At 45.3% G+C, this 17,082-nt stretch overlaps 2 protein-coding genes across 5 annotated transcripts in view; one reads left to right on the forward strand and one right to left on the reverse strand.

The window, feature by feature from the left end:
• brox (BRO1 domain and CAAX motif containing) overlaps positions 1-10,564 on the reverse strand; it is a 74,988-nt gene extending 64,424 nt beyond the window's left edge. The window contains exon 1 of one of the 2 annotated variants that reach the window (XM_069887874.1): positions 10,325-10,564. In XM_069887874.1, coding sequence (XP_069743975.1) covers positions 10,325-10,401 — 77 coding nt within the window. In that variant the 5' untranslated portion in view covers positions 10,402-10,564. Of the gene's footprint in view, positions 1-9,905; positions 10,242-10,324 lie in introns of those variants that run through there. The other variant, XM_069887873.1, reaches the window with a different exon arrangement.
• aida (axin interactor, dorsalization associated) overlaps positions 10,089-17,082 on the forward strand; it is an 83,700-nt gene continuing 76,706 nt past the window's right edge. For 2 of the 3 annotated variants that reach the window (XM_069887876.1, XM_069887877.1), the window contains exon 1: positions 10,089-10,747. In XM_069887876.1, the coding sequence (XP_069743977.1) occupies positions 10,641-10,747 (107 nt within the window). In that variant the 5' untranslated portion in view covers positions 10,089-10,640. The remainder of the gene's footprint in view (positions 10,748-17,082) is intronic. The other variant, XM_069887879.1, reaches the window with a different exon arrangement.

The raw sequence follows: 17,082 nt of genomic DNA on the forward strand, positions 1-17,082 counted from the left end.
AAATATTTTCCTTGGCCTGATTTAACAAGAAAAAAGCCTCTGACATAAACCTTTCATCATCCACATTAGATGCATAGATATTTAACAAAGTCCATGATTCAGCAAAAACTTTACAATTCCACCTCAAAACCCTCCCTGCATTACCTTCAAAGAATTCTAATTCAAACAGTAATTTCTTATGAATTAAGATCGCTTCAACTCTTGCCTTGGAATTGAAGGTATGTTATGAACAAAAAGATAGTAAGGGACAAAATGGTTCCCGTTGAAAATCAGAGTGGTCGGCTTTGTATGGAGCTGAGAGATGGGGGAAGATCTTAAATGTTTCCCCCTCAACCACCCCCCCCCCAAATCAGTATTCATTCAGGAAACAGGCACAGAATTGTGGGAAATAAGGAAAACAACCAGTGAGGTCATGGAATCTATACAGATTAAAGAGGAGGAAATGCTTGCTGTCTTAAAGCAAATAAGGGTGTATAAATTCCCAGGTGTCACATTTGTGGCCCGAAATGTGAAGTTAATAAAACATTAAACACAAGTTTTATCAGGTAAACTTCCCAGTGGCTTTATTTTCCCGTTTCCTTTGTTCTCCTGCTTGTGTTCTTAACTCTCTCTCATACCACGTGACTTCCGGTACATCTCATACATATTCATTATCATGACATCCCTCTTTTAATCAGAAAAACTTTACCTTCACTTACCAATATCCCTCGGAAACATACAAACATCGTAACTAATGGCAATACTATAACTCAACTACATAAAATTTACTTCCTACAGCACTCATACATGCACTTTATGATATAAGATTAAATACTGTCCCAAAGTTCTTATTAAAACTATGGCACAAAGTCTTCGTATCGTTTGGGTGCTTTCCGGTTTCGTTTCGGCCTGCCTGCGATATTGTCGTCGCTTCTCGGTTGTTCACTCTCAGCGTCAGAAATACTGCTCGCCACGGCTTCGGGTGTTTCTGGCGCTCTAGTCACTTCATCAGGAGTGCTGGTAACTGCCTTTGGAACATCATCAGGTCTCTCAGTTTCAGCATCTCGTATTGGCCTTTCAACCTCTTTGCTCGATGTATCTCTGGACTGGTACCTTTTTACACCTGATACATTTCTTTTATACAGGACTCCAGTCGGAGACTTGACTGTCACCATACTGCCACTTCTGGATACGACAGTATAGGGTTGATGGTAATAAGGTGTGTCTAGCTTACCACCAGTTTCATGCCTCACTAGAACATTATCTCCTGGCATGATGTCTGAGTACTTGGCTCCACGTTTCGAATCTGTGTACAGCTTTGCTACACCTTTCTTTTCAGCATCGTGGTCCCTCATCTCCTGGTCGTCTCGGATTTCCTTTATTTCTGGCATTTTTGTGCGGATTTTTCTCCCAAAAATGCTTCTGCAGGACTTTTTCCAGTGGTTGCATGAGGCGTTGCTCGATAGACAGCCACATAAGATAGCAATGCTTCTCGCCAATTTTGTCCTTCTGCGTGTGCAATCCTCAATCGTTTTTCAATGGACTGATTTTGTCTCTCTACTTCTCCGTTGGCTTGCAGCCATTTCGGAGTTACTTTATGATGGTGGATACCTGTGGTCCTCATGTATTCCGCAAATGTCTCTGAAATGAATTGTGGACCATTGTCAGAGTGTAATCTAACAGGTAATCCATATCTCGCGAATATCTCTGCTAACGCTTGTATTGTTTTTTCAGTGGTTGTGGACTTCAACACCACGTACTCATAGCATCTGCTGTAATAATCTATCGCTACCATAATTGATTCACCCGTCGGTAAAGGTCCAAGAAAATCAACAGCTACGTCGATCCATGGTCCTGTCGGAAGTTGCGTACTCCGGATCGGTTCTGGCGGATTACTCCTACTTGTGATTTGGCATCCGTGACAAGTTTTAACAAATCTCTCTGCGTCTTTATCACAACCTGGCCACCATACCTTGGTCCTGAGGTTTTGCTTGGTACCAACAATACCTAGGTGTCCTTCATGCGCTAAGGATACGATCTTCGGTCTCAATCTTTGCGGTATCACCAATCTGCAACCTCTTAATACACACTGTCCGATGCAACAAAGTTCGTCTCTAATGGGAATGTAAGCCTTGTGAGTACACTTGTCCCATTGTCCACTCTGTATGCATTCTCTTACTTCCCTGAGTTCTGGATCACGTTCGGATTCTCTCTCGACCTCCTTCATAGTCACAGCTTTCGGTGTCGACTGAATAGCTATGAAGCGTACAAAGCTCTCTGTTTCTGTTCCCAATTCTGACTTGGATTGTGGACATCCATCCTTCACCAATCTGGACAGCGGATCAGCAATGTTTGCTTTCCCTGCAATGTGGATTACTTTATATTTGTAGGGTTGTAGTCTGAGTACCCATCTCTCTATTCTGGCACATGGTTTGGATATAGGTGCATAGATCACCTCTAATGGCTTATGATCTGTGATGAGTTCAAATTCAATGCCGTATAAATATGCATGGAACCTCTCACAGGCCCATACAAGTCCGAGTGCTTCTTTCTCTGTCTGAGAGTATCTTCTTTCCACATCTGATAACGATCTGCTGGCATAGGCAATGATTCTTGGTCCTCCATCATGTATCTGGACCAACACGGCTCCTAAACCAACTGGGCTGGCATCCACTATGACTTTGGTTGATGCCGCCAGATCGTAATATCCAAGAGTTTTTGCATCTGTCAGGCTTTGCTTCAGCGCTGTGAACGCTTTCTTCTGCTCAGATCCAAAATGAAATGGTACACCTTTCCTGGTTAGTTTCCTTAGTGGTTCTGCCACTGTAGCGAAATTAGGAATGAACTTTGCACAAAAATTGACCAATCCTCACCTCTGTTGCATTCTGAGGTGCACGTGCCTCTGCAATAGCTTTCACCTTGGCCTCTGCAGGGTTTAGTCCTTTCCGTGTAAGTCTGTGTCCCATGAAGTCCATTTCTGACACACCGAACTGGCACTTGTTTCCATTCATGGTAAGGCCTGCCTCCTGTAGTCTAGATAGTACACGCCTCAACCGTTTGTCATGCTCTTCCTTCGTTGGTGCATGGACTATGATGTCGTCAGAAATGTTGGCAACTCCAGGAATGCCTTGAATCACTCGATGGATTTCATACTGGTAGATCGCCGAAACTGCATTAATTCCAAATGATAGTCTCTTGTAACGATACAATCCACAGTGAGTCACAAATGTAGTTACATCTTGGGAACCTGGATCCAGCTCTAATTGATGATAGCCCCATTTCAGATCAATTTTTGAGAATACCTTGCTGGTAGTTAGTTCTTGAAGTATTTCCTCCACTGTTGGTATAGGGTGTCATTCTCTAATTATAGCTTCATTGGCCATTCTCATGTCAACACATAGTCTTATGTCACCCTTTGGTTTGGGCACAATCACTACGGGACTGACCCATTGTGTTGAATGTTCCACAGGTTCAATAATGTCTTGTTCGATCAATTCTTTAATTTTGGCTTCGATTTCCCACGAAGTCCAAACAGAGTTCGGCGCATTGGTTGTGCCTTGGGTTTGACCGTTTCATCTACCGCTAGCTTCAATTGTCGACCTTTCAGCTTTCCTACTCCTTGGAAGACTGCGGGGAATTCTTGCTTCATATCCTCGTATGACTGAATTGAATTGACACAAGCTCCAATATGAAGTATTGCCAGGTCTTGCGCTGTGCTTCTACTCAACAATGGTTCTCCCCTCTCTTCTATGACCATAAACTCTGCTTTGGTGTACTTATCTCCAGCTTCAACAGTTGCAGTAAAACATCCAATGGTCTGCAATGGCTTGGTTGCTGTGTATGGATACAGTTTCTTGGAACACTTCTTTGAGGTACAGATGATCTTTTTCCTTTTCAACTTCTCCCATAAATGTCGATCAATCACATTACTGTCACTGCCTGAGTCTACAATGACCTGAACTGTCACTCCACCAATGATCACTGGGACCTTCTCATGATGTACATCATTCAACGTAAATTGGTAACAACTCTGTCCCTCCTGGGTATCATCATCGTCACCGTCTATCTGGCGAATGGTATCTTTCTTTCCAGGATACTTTCCTTTTCCCCAGGCTTTGCCTTTGGAAGTTGTACTCTTCCTCTTCTGGTCTGTATTGGATTTGCTTTTGCACTTCTTTACAAAGTGGTCCTTACCTCCACACTTTCTGCAAACTTTGCCTTTGGCCGGGCAATATGGGTCTTTTCCAAAGTGACCTCGGTTTCCACATCGATAACACTCCACGTCCTGTGTCGACGTATATCTTGGCTGATTATGGCGATGTGAGAGCCTCTTAATTTGCTGGCTTGAGTTGTCTTTCAGGGTCATGGTATGAAATTGCCCTTCCACAGCCTCTAATGCAGCAGCAATGGTTAAAGCATCGGTGAGTTCCAACTCACTCCCTCCCTCTTTCCAGTTGACGTCTTCTGAGTTTATCTGATCTACAGTGCTGTACGACTTGATCCAATAATTGGTTGTCCAAATCAGCTGGCATGTAATTGCATCCATCCGCTAGCTGGCGTAGTCTCGTCATCTGGCCATCTTCTTGTCTCGTTCTCCGAAACAAATGGCGTTGAAATGTAGCATTCGGTGTCACTACATAGTGTGCATTTAATGCATCTACCGCTTTCTTCCAGTATTCAAAAGTGTCTTAAATGTTTCCCGAACTGCAGGACCAGCAGTGAAAAGAAGTAACGCCCTTCTCTGCGCTTTTTGTTCAACTGTACCGGTACCTAGAAATAGGCCACGACTGTCAGCGTAGGATTCAAATTCTTCCAGCCATGCCTTCCACTTCACACTTACAGTGCATGCATCACCCGTTGGGTCAAAATGAGCAATTCCACTATGTGTTAGAAAGTCACCGTTTGCCCCAGCCATGAGGAAATATTCCAGCCCCAAAAGTACTAAACAAAGAGAAAATTCTTATCACCTTGAAGTTGTCTGTAATCCTCTGTAATCTTGTTTAGTCTTTAATTTTCTTCAAGCTTATCCCATCCTCGTCGCCAATGTCACATTTGTGGCCAGAAATGTGAAGTTAATAAAACATTAAACACGAGTTTTATCAGGTAAACTTCTCAGTGGCTTTATTTTCCCGTTTCCTTTGTTCTCCTGCTTGTGTTCTTAACTCTCTCTCATACCACGTGACTTCCGGTACATCTCATACATATTCATTATCATGACACCAGGGCCCAACAAGATATTCCCTCAGACCTTGAGGGAAGTGAGTGTAGAAATGCAGGGGCTCTGGAAGAAATATTTAAAATGTCCTTAGCCTCAAGTGGGGTTCCGGAGGATAGCTCACATTGTTCCGTTGTTTAAAAAAAAAAAGGCTCCAAATGTAAGCCTGGAAATTATAGGCTGGTGAGCCTGATGTCAGTAGCAGGTAAATTATTGGAAAGTGTTCCAAGAGCTCGGATATACAATTATTTGGATAGCCAGAAACTGATTAGAGATAGTCAACATGGCTTTGTGCATGGTAGGTTGTGTTTAACCAATCTTGTAGAGTTTTTTTTTGAGGTTACCAGGAAAGTTGATGAAGGGAAGGCTGTGGATGATATCTATATGTACTTTAGTAAGGCCTTTGACAAGGTTCCACATGAGAGGATAGTCAGGAAGGTTCAGACACTACACGTTCATGGAGAAGTAATGAACTAGATTCAACAATGGCTGGTCAGGAGAAGCCAGAGAGTAGTGGTGGATAATTGCTTCTCAGACTGGAGGCCTGTGACTAGGGGTGTGCCTCAGAGATCGGTGATGAGACCATTGTTGTTTATCATCGATATCAATAATCTGGATGATAATGTGGTAAACTGAATGAGCAAGTTTGGAGATGACACTAAGATTAGAGGCGTTGTGGACAGTGAAGAAGGTTTCAAAGTTTAGAGTGATCTGGACCAGCTGGAAAAATGGGCTGAAAAATGGCAGATGGAATTTAATAGAGGTGTTGTGCTTTGGAAGGACAAACCAAGAAAGGATATACACAGCAAATGATAGGGGCATGGGGAATGCAGTAGAAGAGAGATCCAGGAATAGATACACAAATCCCTGAAAGTGGCCTCACAGGTGGATAGGGTTGTAAAGAGAGCTTTTGGCATATTGGCCTTCATAAATCAGTATTGAGTCTAGGAGTCGTGACATTATGGTAAAGTTGTACAAGACATCGGTAAAGCCAAATTCAGAGATGAAGATGGTGGCACTGCTGGATCCTCTGTAGCGGCAGCACTGCTGCTGGTATGGACCATCGGAGAACAGAGATGCAGCACTCCCGTGGGGTCGAGCCGCCCAATCAACTTCCATTGCTGTTGGCTCCACACGGGCTTTGAACAGCCCGCTGAGAGAGCTGACGGTGGTTTCAGTTGAAATCCCATAACTGTGGGTCTGTGCCCAAGATTGCAGCACGTACTAATCAGGAGCAGGCTACAAGAGGCTGCAGATTCCTTGCAAGTGGAGGAATGGAGCGAGGCACCAGAGAATGAGAAGAGCACCCTCCCCATCTGAGAGGGAGAAGCACAGGGGATGGTGACCATGGTGGTGAACCAGTGAGGAGGTTCTGTGGCTGGGAGCCCCGCGCCGGGCTGCCCGTTGGGAGACACGCGTCAAAAGGCATGTTTCTGTGCTGTTATGCTCTATGGATCTATCTGCTCACACTAACCATCTGAGACTCTCATTCACTTGTCCTGCATATGTATTGTCTGTGTGTATGTGTGATATGTCTGTGCAATAATCGGATGACAATAAACTTGATAAGTCTGCCCAAGTCCAGCATCTCAAGCCAATTAAAGATAAACTAAATGTTATCAACAGACCCTGAAGACATTTCAAAAAGCATGCCATTAACTGATCCAAATATCTTCTACTGGGATTTGCTCACTCAAAGTGTAGGCTCCCCCACCATTCTGCAGATAACTTAACAGTAAAGAGATGTCAGGAAACCCCAGATGTTGTGTCATCATGGCCACCTGTACAAGTGACAGATCTGACTGCTTTCTCCTTACTTGTGTGCCAGAGGAAGAGCACAAAAATCCTCCTCAAACATCTCCTGCGAGTCGCCAAGGAATATTCCCCAGTTTGCGCGCATTCCACCCCTATAGAAGTGGACACAACTTGCAACACGTGACAACACGGAGAAGTGCAAAGTGCACTTTTAATTATTCATTGACCATTCTGAACCCACTAATTTCCTTTGATGCGATCAATCTGCAGAGAGAATGGAGAACCCTCCTCAAATTTGGCTGACTGCAGAAATTTGTCTTGATTTTATGCTTGCATCATATTGCTGATCAAGCCATGATCCTAACTGATAGGTCACAATTGTCAGTGCAGACCACCTTCAAACAATGCTCACTTTAAAAAAAGATCTTTGCCCCTGCAATGCTGTATGTCACCTCCAATAAACTGTCCATCAAGTGCACTATTGAGAATTAAACAGTACATGCTGCGATTGTAGTGCAGAGGAAGCAAAGGAATAATAATCAATGCTTAGGTCCTGAGTCCTTCATCGGGGTATGAGCAGAAACCAACCAAGTGTCTGAATAAAAAGTTGGGGGGTAGGATGGGGTGGACAAGGTGTAGGAGGGAAAGAGCACAGGCCAACAGGCAATAGAATTAATTTGTCAAAATTCTGTTCATCTCCTCCCTTGTCTCTCTTTCCCTATCCCTGTCTCCTCTCTCCCAGCTCACCACCCTTTTGCATTCAGATAGCTACCCCCCTCTCCCCATCACCTCACCATTTTTTTCTCCTGCCCTCCCACCCTAAGCTACCTCACCTGTTGGCCTGAGCTCCTCCCCCTGCCCTTTACCTCTGTCTCCCCATCAGATACTGGGGAGAAGGTGCAAAGATTTACCAGGATATTGCTTGGAGTGGTGAACATATCTTACAGAGCAAAGTTGACAGAGCTAGAGCTTTTCTCTTTGGAGCAACAAAAGATGAGAGGTGACTTACTACAGGTATACAAGATTGCAAAGGGCCTAGATAGAGAGGATAGCCAGCTCCATTTTTGTGGGGCAACAGCAGCAAATGCCAGAGGAAGTTTAAGATGAGTGGATTAACAATACGCTCAACCAAGAACTTACTTTTGCACTTTATTGATTTTTTTTCCCCTCTCCATATTGCAGTTTGTTTACACGTGTCAATTGAGTCAGGTTTTTGCACTACGAATAAGTGGTAATTCTGCCTCGTCCACAGGGAAAACAATCTCACAGTTGTATGTGATGTCATGTATGTACTCTGACAATAAATCTTAAAGATTAAGGGAGACGTCACAGGCAAGTTTTATAATATATACAGAGAGCAATCGGTGCCTGGAATGCATTGCCAGGGGTGCTGATGGAGGATGGTACAATAGGGGCATTTAAAAGGCTTAAAGGAACATGGATATAAGAAAAAGAGGTGTGAGGTAGGAAAGGGTGAGATTGTTGTGGAGTTGTTATACATAGGTCACCATATCTTGGCCAAAGAACCTGTACTGTAAAGTTTTATGTTCTCGGAATTTTCTTTGCACTTTTTTCAGTTTACTGATATCCTTCCTTGAGCAAGGTGACCAGTACTGCATAGAGTACAGGCAGTCCCCAGGTTACAAACAAGATCCATTCCTAAGTCAGTCTTTAATCAAATTTGAAGTCGGAACAGGTTCGTTTTCCTTTTCTTTAATGCATCACCAGCACTTGCATCGATTTATGCTTTGAAGGCATGGTTACAAGGGTAAATAAGAGAAAAGTTTAAGCCAAATACGAAGTTGCACACTCAACTGTGTTAAGGACAATGTGACTTGACTTAAAATGACGGACGGTGTTCTCCTTTCTCAAGGCAACAAACTGCTGAAGTCTGTATGTACGAGTTGCCCGTAAGACGGATGCTCTTCACCCAGGGACTTAATGTACCCCAAATGTGTGCCTTACCAATATCTCACACAGATGTAACATGACATCCCTTCTCCAGTACTCAATGCCCTGACTGATGAAGGCCCACATGCTAAACTGCCTGTCATTACCTTTAGGGAACTATGTATCCATGGCCCTAGGACTGACTCTCTTCTGCAACACTCTACAGAGCCCTACTATTTAACAGTTAAGTCCTGCACTGGTTTCACACTTGCCAGAATTAAATTCCATCAGCCAGTCTCAGTTCATCTACATCCTGCCATAAGCTCAGATCACTTTTATTGTCCATTACATTACAAACTTTTGTGTCAGCCGTAAACTTCCAAACTGTGCTATCTATATTGTCACATATGTTAATGACTTAAATTACAAACCAATCCTATAGCTTACCACTGGTCATAAGTATCTCCTACCATCAAGCCAATTCTGTATCCAATTAAAACCACAAGAGCCAATATAGGCTATTCAGCCTCTGGAGTCTGCCTCACCTTATCATGAGTTGATCCATTTTTCCCCCACTGTCCAGCCTATAACCTTTCCACATCTACTCCGTCCATGCCTTTCAACATTTGAAAGGCTTCAATGAGATTAAAGTTCACTAAGTATGGGTCAAGCAAGAGCTGTCGGACTCAAACTCCCCCTTCCTTCTCCCACAACCTTTCAGGCCCTGGCTAATCAACAACCTCTGCCAAATGAAACAGCCAACTCACGCTGGATCCCACGTATTCGGATCTTCTGGACCACGAGGACAACATCTTCCTCCCCTTCACCTCAGTCACCTTTTCAGGCTCGTTTATTAGCATCTGATTGTACATGTGGACGTAATGCTCACATAAATCATCAAACTAAACGTCCAAGGGCTTGGGCTGGGCTGGTTTTCACAGTGACAGGAGACTGCTCATCAGTCCCCACAGTCAAACACGCATCAAGGTGCCAGACGACTGTAGACAGCCTGCCAGCACCACTACTGGTCACAGACATTCAAGGCCCCCCGCCGTCGGAAGCTTACTTGCAGATCTTGGCCGCAGCATTGGTGGTCGCAACCCCGTAGAGATTGAAGGAGACCGGCGCCGTGGCCTTGAACGGGTTTCGGTGAAACCAGTGCGCCATCGTCGCCGCCTGACCAGGCCGGAAATCACCGGCGGCGCGCGCCGGCGCGATGACGTCTCACGCCGCACTCCGACGGGGAGGAGTCAACATCCCGAGGCGTCCCTGATTTTTTTGGTCCTGTTTGTTTTAGTTTCACTAACGCGTTCTCCGTTACGGGAAAAAAAACAAGTCATCACGATGAGCCAATGCCGGACTTGGTCCCCGTCCCCTGGTTGCGCCTGACGTCACCTCGGTCGTCTGCGTTCCCATTGGATCGCCGGCGCCACCGGGTGAGCGCACGCGCGGCCTCGCGGCCTGAGGGGTGGACCATGACCTCACCTCAACCGGTGCGTCACGCGCCGCCTCAACCGAGCTTTGGCATGCAACGGAGAGGGAGGGGGGGGGAGCGGAGGCATCGGTGATGGACTGCCGGGCGAACCAATAGGAAGCGTCGAGGAAGAGCCCGGCGGGTTCAGGATCCAACACGGATCGGAGAAGGCGGGAGAAAGGGGCGGCCGCCAGGTTAGGTTGGCCTTCACACGCCAGCCCAGATGGGCTCGGTCACTGGCCGGAGACTGTGAGTTGAGTCACAATGTGACGTGAAGAGACCCACCGTTAACCCGATGTAGTTTGGATAGGTGCATTTGAAAAAAAAATGACTGATATGAATAAAACTATACAAAAATGGCATGCAAGTTTCAGAAAGGGCACAGACTTCGATTCCTGGGGACAGTTAGTGGAAGCTATCGACGAGTACCAAATGTGAGTTGCTACTAATCCTCTTCCATTCAACGACGTGTGAGCTATTACTGACCAAACTTCTCTTCTTGTGCAACTTTTAGCCAAAAAAAAGAAAATACTGATCGTATGTGGTACAATTCATTCTGCATCCACACCCTCTTTTGTTATGGGTGGAGGCAGCAGGATTTGTTGATGCTCGATCAAGTTTTGAAAGGGAACCGTTGCATTTCCTCCTTTTGCTTGAAATAAAGTTTGCTTTTTCTTTATTTGTTCTCGAGGCAGTGCCTTCACGTTGGTTTCTTGAGACTGGAAGGAGAAGATTTGCCTATAAATGTATTTTCCAATAATTTAGACGTGCATTCTTGGTAGCACGGTGCCAGGTTGTTCATAATAAACACAACCCTGGAGAGACTCAGCAGGTCAAACAGCGAATGTAAGAACAACGCTGGAAAGACTCAGCAGGTCAAACGGTGAGTGTTACAACCCTGGAGAGACTCAGCAGGTCAAACGGTGAGGGTAAGAACACGACACTGGAGAGACTCAGCAGGTCAAACAGTGAGGGTAAGAACACGACACTGGAGAGACTCAGCAGGTCAAACGGTGAGTGTTAGAACAACCCTGCAGAGACTCAGCAGGTCAAACGGTGAGGGTAAGAACACGACACTGGAGAGACTCAGCAGGTCAAACAGTGAGGGTAAGAACACGACACTGGAGAGACTCAGCAGGTCAAACTGAGTATAAGGACACAACCCTGGAGAGAATCAGCAGGTTAAACAGTGAGGGTAAGAACACGACACTGGAGAGACTCAGCAGGTCAAACAGTGAGGGTAAGAACATGACACTGGAGAGACTCAGCAGGTCAAACGGTGAGTGTTAGAACAACCCTGGAGAGACTCAGCAGGTCAAATAGTGAGGGTAAGAACACAACACTGGAGAGACTCAGCAGGTCAAACGGTGAGTGTTAGAACAACCCTGCAGAGACTCAGCAGGTCAAACGGTGAGGGTAAGAACACGACACTGGAGAGACTCAGCAGGTCAAACAGTGAGGGTAAGAACACGACACTGGAGAGACTCAGCAGGTCAAACTGAGTATAAGGACACAACCCTGGAGAGAATCAGCAGGTTAAACAGTGAGGGTAAGAACACGACACTGGAGAGACTCAGCAGGTCAAACAGTGAGGGTAAGAACATGACACTGGAGAGACTCAGCAGGTCAAACGGTGAGTGTTAGAACAACCCTGGAGAGACTCAGCAGGTCAAATGGTGAGGGTAAGAACACAACACTGGAGAGACTCAGCAGGTCAAATAGTGAGGGTAAGAACACAACACTGGAGAGACTCAGCAGGTCAAACGGTGAGTGTTAGAACAACCCTGCAGAGACTCAGCAGGTCAAACGGTGAGGGTAAGAACACGACACTGGAGAGACTCAGCAGGTCAAACAGTGAGGGTAAGAACACGACACTGGAGAGACTCAGCAGGTCAAACTGAGTATAAGGACACAACCCTGGAGAGAATCAGCAGGTTAAACAGTGAGGGTAAGAACACGACACTGGAGAGACTCAGCAGGTCAAACAGTGAGGGTAAGAACATGACACTGGAGAGACTCAGCAGGTCAAACGGTGAGTGTTAGAACAACCCTGGAGAGACTCAGCAGGTCAAATGGTGAGGGTAAGAACACAACACTGGAGAGACTCAGCAGGTCAAATAGTGAGGGTAAGAACACAACACTGGAGAGACTCAGCAGGTCAAACAGTGAGGGTAAGAACACGACACTGGAGAGACTCAGCAGGTCAAACGGTGAGGGTAAGAACACGACACTGGAGAGACTCAGCAGGTCAAACGGCGAGGGTAAGAACACGACACTGGAGAGACTCAGCAGGTCAAACAGCGAATGTAAGAACAACGCTGGAAAGACTCAGCAGGTCAAACCGTGAGTGTTACAACCCTGGAGAGACTCAGCAGGTCAAACGGTGAGGGTAAGAACACGACACTGGAGAGACTCAGCAGGTCAAACAGTGAGGGTAAGAACACGACACTGGAGAGACTCAGCAGGTCAAACTGAGTATAAGGACACATCCCTGGAGAGACTCAGCAGGTCAAATAGTGAGGGTAAGAACACAACACTGGAGAGACTCAGCAGGTCAAACGGTGAGTGTTAGAACAACCCTGCAGAGACTCAGCAGGTCAAACGGTGAGTGATAGAACAACCCTGGAGAGACTCAGCAGGTCAAACGGTGAGTGTTAGAACAACCCTGGAGAGACTCAGCAGGTCAAACGGTGAGGGTAAGAACACGACACTGGAGAGACTCAGCAGGTCAAACAGTGAGGGTAAGAACACGACACTGGAGAGACTCAGCAGGTCAAACTGAGTATAAGGACACAACCCTGGAGAGAATCAGCAGGTTAAACAGTGAGGGTAAGAACACGACACTGGAGAGACTCAGCAGGTCAAACAGTGAGGGTAAGAACACGACACTGGAGAGACTCAGCAGGTCAAACTGAGTATAAGGACACAACCCTGGAGAGACTCAGCAGGTCAAATAGTGAGGGTAAGAACACGACACTGGAGAGACTCAGCAGGTTAAACAGTGAGGGTAAGAACACGACACTGGAGAGACTCAGCAGGTCAAACAGTGAGGGTAAGAACATGACACTGGAGAGACTCAGCAGGTCAAACGGTGAGTGTTAGAACAACCCTGGAGAGACTCAGCAGGTCAAATAGTGAGGGTAAGAACACAACACTGGAGAGACTCAGCAGGTCAAACAGTGAATGTAAGAACACAACACTGGAGAGACTCAGCAGGTCAAACAGTGAATGTAAGAACACAACACTGGAGAGACTCAGCAGGTCAAACAGTGAGGGTAAGAACATGACACTGGAGAGACTCAGCAGGTCAAACAGTGAGGGTAAGAACACGACACTGGAGAGACTCAGCAGGTCAAATAGTGAGGGTAAGAACACGACACTGGAGAGACTCAGCAGGTCAAACAGTGAGGGTAAGAACACGACATTGGTGAGACTCAGCAGGTCAAACTGAGTATAAGGACACAACCCTGGAGAGACTCAGCAGGTCAAACAGTGAGGGTAAGAACACGACACTGGAGAGACTCAGCAGGTCAAACAGTGAGGGTAAGAACACCTCACTGGAGAGACTCAGCAGGTCAAACAGTGAATGTAAGAACACAACACTGGAGAGACTCAGCAGGTCAAACAGTGAATGTAAGAACACAACACTGGAGAGACTCAGCAGGTCAAACAGTGAGTGTAAGAACACAACGCTGGAGAGACTCAGCAGGTCAAACGGTGAGTGTAAGAACACAACGCTGGAGAGACTCAGCAGGTCAAACGGTGTACTTTATGTAATAAAGATACATATCCAATGTTTCAGGCCTGAGTCCTTCATCAAGGTATGGACAAACTGTAGCAGGTGCCCAAACAAAATGTGAGGGGCAGGGGGAGGTGCATGGTCCCAAAGGCAGGAGGTAATGGATGGATATAAGGGGGTGGGGTGGGGAATGGATAGATTTTTGAATGGAGAGGGAAAGGAAGACAAGGGGGAGGGGAGGGAGAACGGAGGATAGGTTGGCAGAAGCCAGAGATGTCGGTGTTGATGCCATTGAGAGAGTGCCCAGACAGAAAATCAGGTGTTGGTTCTCCAATTTACAGGTGGTCTTGGTGAGATAGTACACGAGGCCATGGACAAACATGTTTGGAACATGCAGCAGTACCTGTATAATAGAAGGCACTAACATGATTTGTGACTTTGGTATGCATATGTAATTTAAATTATACAATTGTTGGCAAATCTACATGGCTGCAACAAGTCAGAATTCTGGTGAATGTATGTTGTAATTGTATGGCAATGTACTACAATAGAATCATACATAATTCTTCTTTGGCTTGGCTTCGCGGACGAAGATTTATGGAGGGGGCATCATACATAATGCACACTTTATATATAGCTCTATTAATATTTGCCATGCATGTTTCTCCAAATTGTCTCATTTTTGATAAGCCTCATTACAAGATATCACATACAGCTTCTGGCCCCTCTAAAAGTTAATCTGCACTCTGTTACTAATTTGAGGCAGTTTTTACAAGATAGATGAGCAGAAGTGGGCAAATTTGCCCATCGATTCTTCTCCACCATGCCATCACGAGCTGATCCATTCTCCTACTCAGCCCCTCTCCCTGGCCTTCTCCCCTTAACCCTTGATGCCGTGGCTAATTAAATACCTGTCAATCTCTGCCTTGAATACATCCAACGACCTCACTTCCTCAGCTGCCTAGGGCAACAAGTTTCATAAACTCATGACCCTCTGGCGAAAGAAATTTCTCCATGTCTCTGTTTTAAATTGATGTCCTTTTATCCTTAGGTTGTGCCCTCTTGTCCTAGACTCTCCTTCCATGAGAAACAACCTTGTCACATCTACTTTATCCAGGCTTTTCAGCATTTGACTGAAGTAGTATCTGTCCTCTATGGTGACAGAATGTGTCAGGCAATTTCTGTACCCTACCCCACCCCCCCCCATCCTGAAGCTGCACTTTACTTATTTAAGCACACTTGGACGGGTCACTGGATTAGAGGGTTTAAAATCTGACATATATGGGTCTTCAGAGGTGTCCCAACAGGATCTGGAAGCAGGTACCAAAACTGGATTATCATTTGAGATTGTGAATTGAGTTCCAAATTTAGAAAAAAAAATCAGAAAATGCACTGCAGAAACAATGCTGGACTTGATATTGGTTCAGATTTCATACAGCAGGTTTACTTTAAAGGTGCGATCATATGCCTATTGACTGCCATTTCAGCAGGGGTAACAAAAGTTTGTGTTGGAAAAAGTTTGCCGAGTTTGAATTCCGAAGATTCATGTGGTCGGTGTCTTCGTAATGTGTTTCTAGTCTACATTGGCTGATCAGTAAGGTGTTTTCCTCAAAACAGGAAATGGGTGTGCAATGTCTTTTGCAGGAAGTGTTTGTCGTGGACTATTCCTGGAAATGCCCTCTTGAGAGATTCTCCATCACATCTTTCCCTTGATTGGTAATTATAGATGGATCACACGGAGGACTGATCTAAATAGTGCTTAGGATTTTAACTTCAAGTTTATCAGTCACATCATTATCGAATACAGTGAGAAGGATTCTTCTGCGGGCAGCCTAACTGGTCAGCTCTAATGAATGTACAGCCACGAAAGAGCAAGAACACAATGACAGAGTTTAGAGATACAATAAAAAAAAATATAAAAAGATCAGTTTGTACCAAACAATTCATGTGGGGGGCATTCAGGAGCCTGATGGCTGCGATGAGGAAACTGTCTTTTAGCTCGTTGGTGTATGATTTCATGCTGTTGAGCCTTCATGGTGAAGTAGTGAACTGGATTTGACAATGGCTGGATGGGAGAAGCCAGCGAGTAGTGGTGGATGGTTCCTTCTCAGACTGGAGGCCCATGACTAGTAGTGTGCCTCGGGGATTGATGCTGGGACCATTGCTGTTTAATGTGGTACACTGGATCAGCAAGTTTGGAGATAACACTAAGATTGGAGACACTGTGGACAGCCATGGGTGGGGTGCCGGTGGACTGGATCATGTTCTGTTGTTTAAAAAAAGTCTCCAAAAGTAAACCTAGAAATTATAGGCCAGTGAGCCTGATGTCAGTAGTAGGTAAATTATTGGAAGGCATTCAAAAAGCTCAGATATACAATTATTTGGAAAGCCAGGAAATGATTAGGGATAGTCAACATGGCTTTGTGCGTGGTAGGTCATGTTTAACCAATTGTAGAGTTTTTCGAGGAAGTTACTAGGAAAATTGATGAAAGAAAGGCCGTGGATATTGTCTACATGGACTTTAGAAAGGCCTCTGACAAGGTCCCACATAGGAGGTTAGTCAAGAAGGTTCAGACACTGTATTCATGGTGAGATAAACTGGATTTAACATGGGTTGTAAAGGAGAAGCCAGAGAGGATTGCTTCTCAGATCAGAGGCCTGGGACTTGTGGTGTGCCTCAGGGATTGGTACTGGGACCATTGTCATTTATATCAACAATCTGGATAATATTGTGGTAAATTGGATCAGCAGGTTTGCAGATGACTCTAAGAGTAGAGGTGTTGTGGACAGTAAAGAAGGTTTTCAAAGCTTACAGAGGGATCTAGACCAGCTGGAAAAATTGGGTGAAAAATGGCAGATAGAATTTAATGCAGACAAGTCTGAGGTGTATTTTGAAAGGTCAAACCAAAAAAGGACATACAGTAATTGGTAGGATACTGAGGAGTGCTTTAGGACAGAGGGATCTGGGAATACAGATATATAATTCCCTGAAAGTGGTGTCACAGGTGGATAGGGTTGTAAAGAGAGCTT

The sequence above is a fragment of the Narcine bancroftii genome, chromosome 6 (genome assembly GCF_036971445.1).
Source record: "Narcine bancroftii isolate sNarBan1 chromosome 6, sNarBan1.hap1, whole genome shotgun sequence".
Lineage (NCBI taxonomy): Eukaryota > Metazoa > Chordata > Chondrichthyes > Torpediniformes > Narcinidae > Narcine > Narcine bancroftii.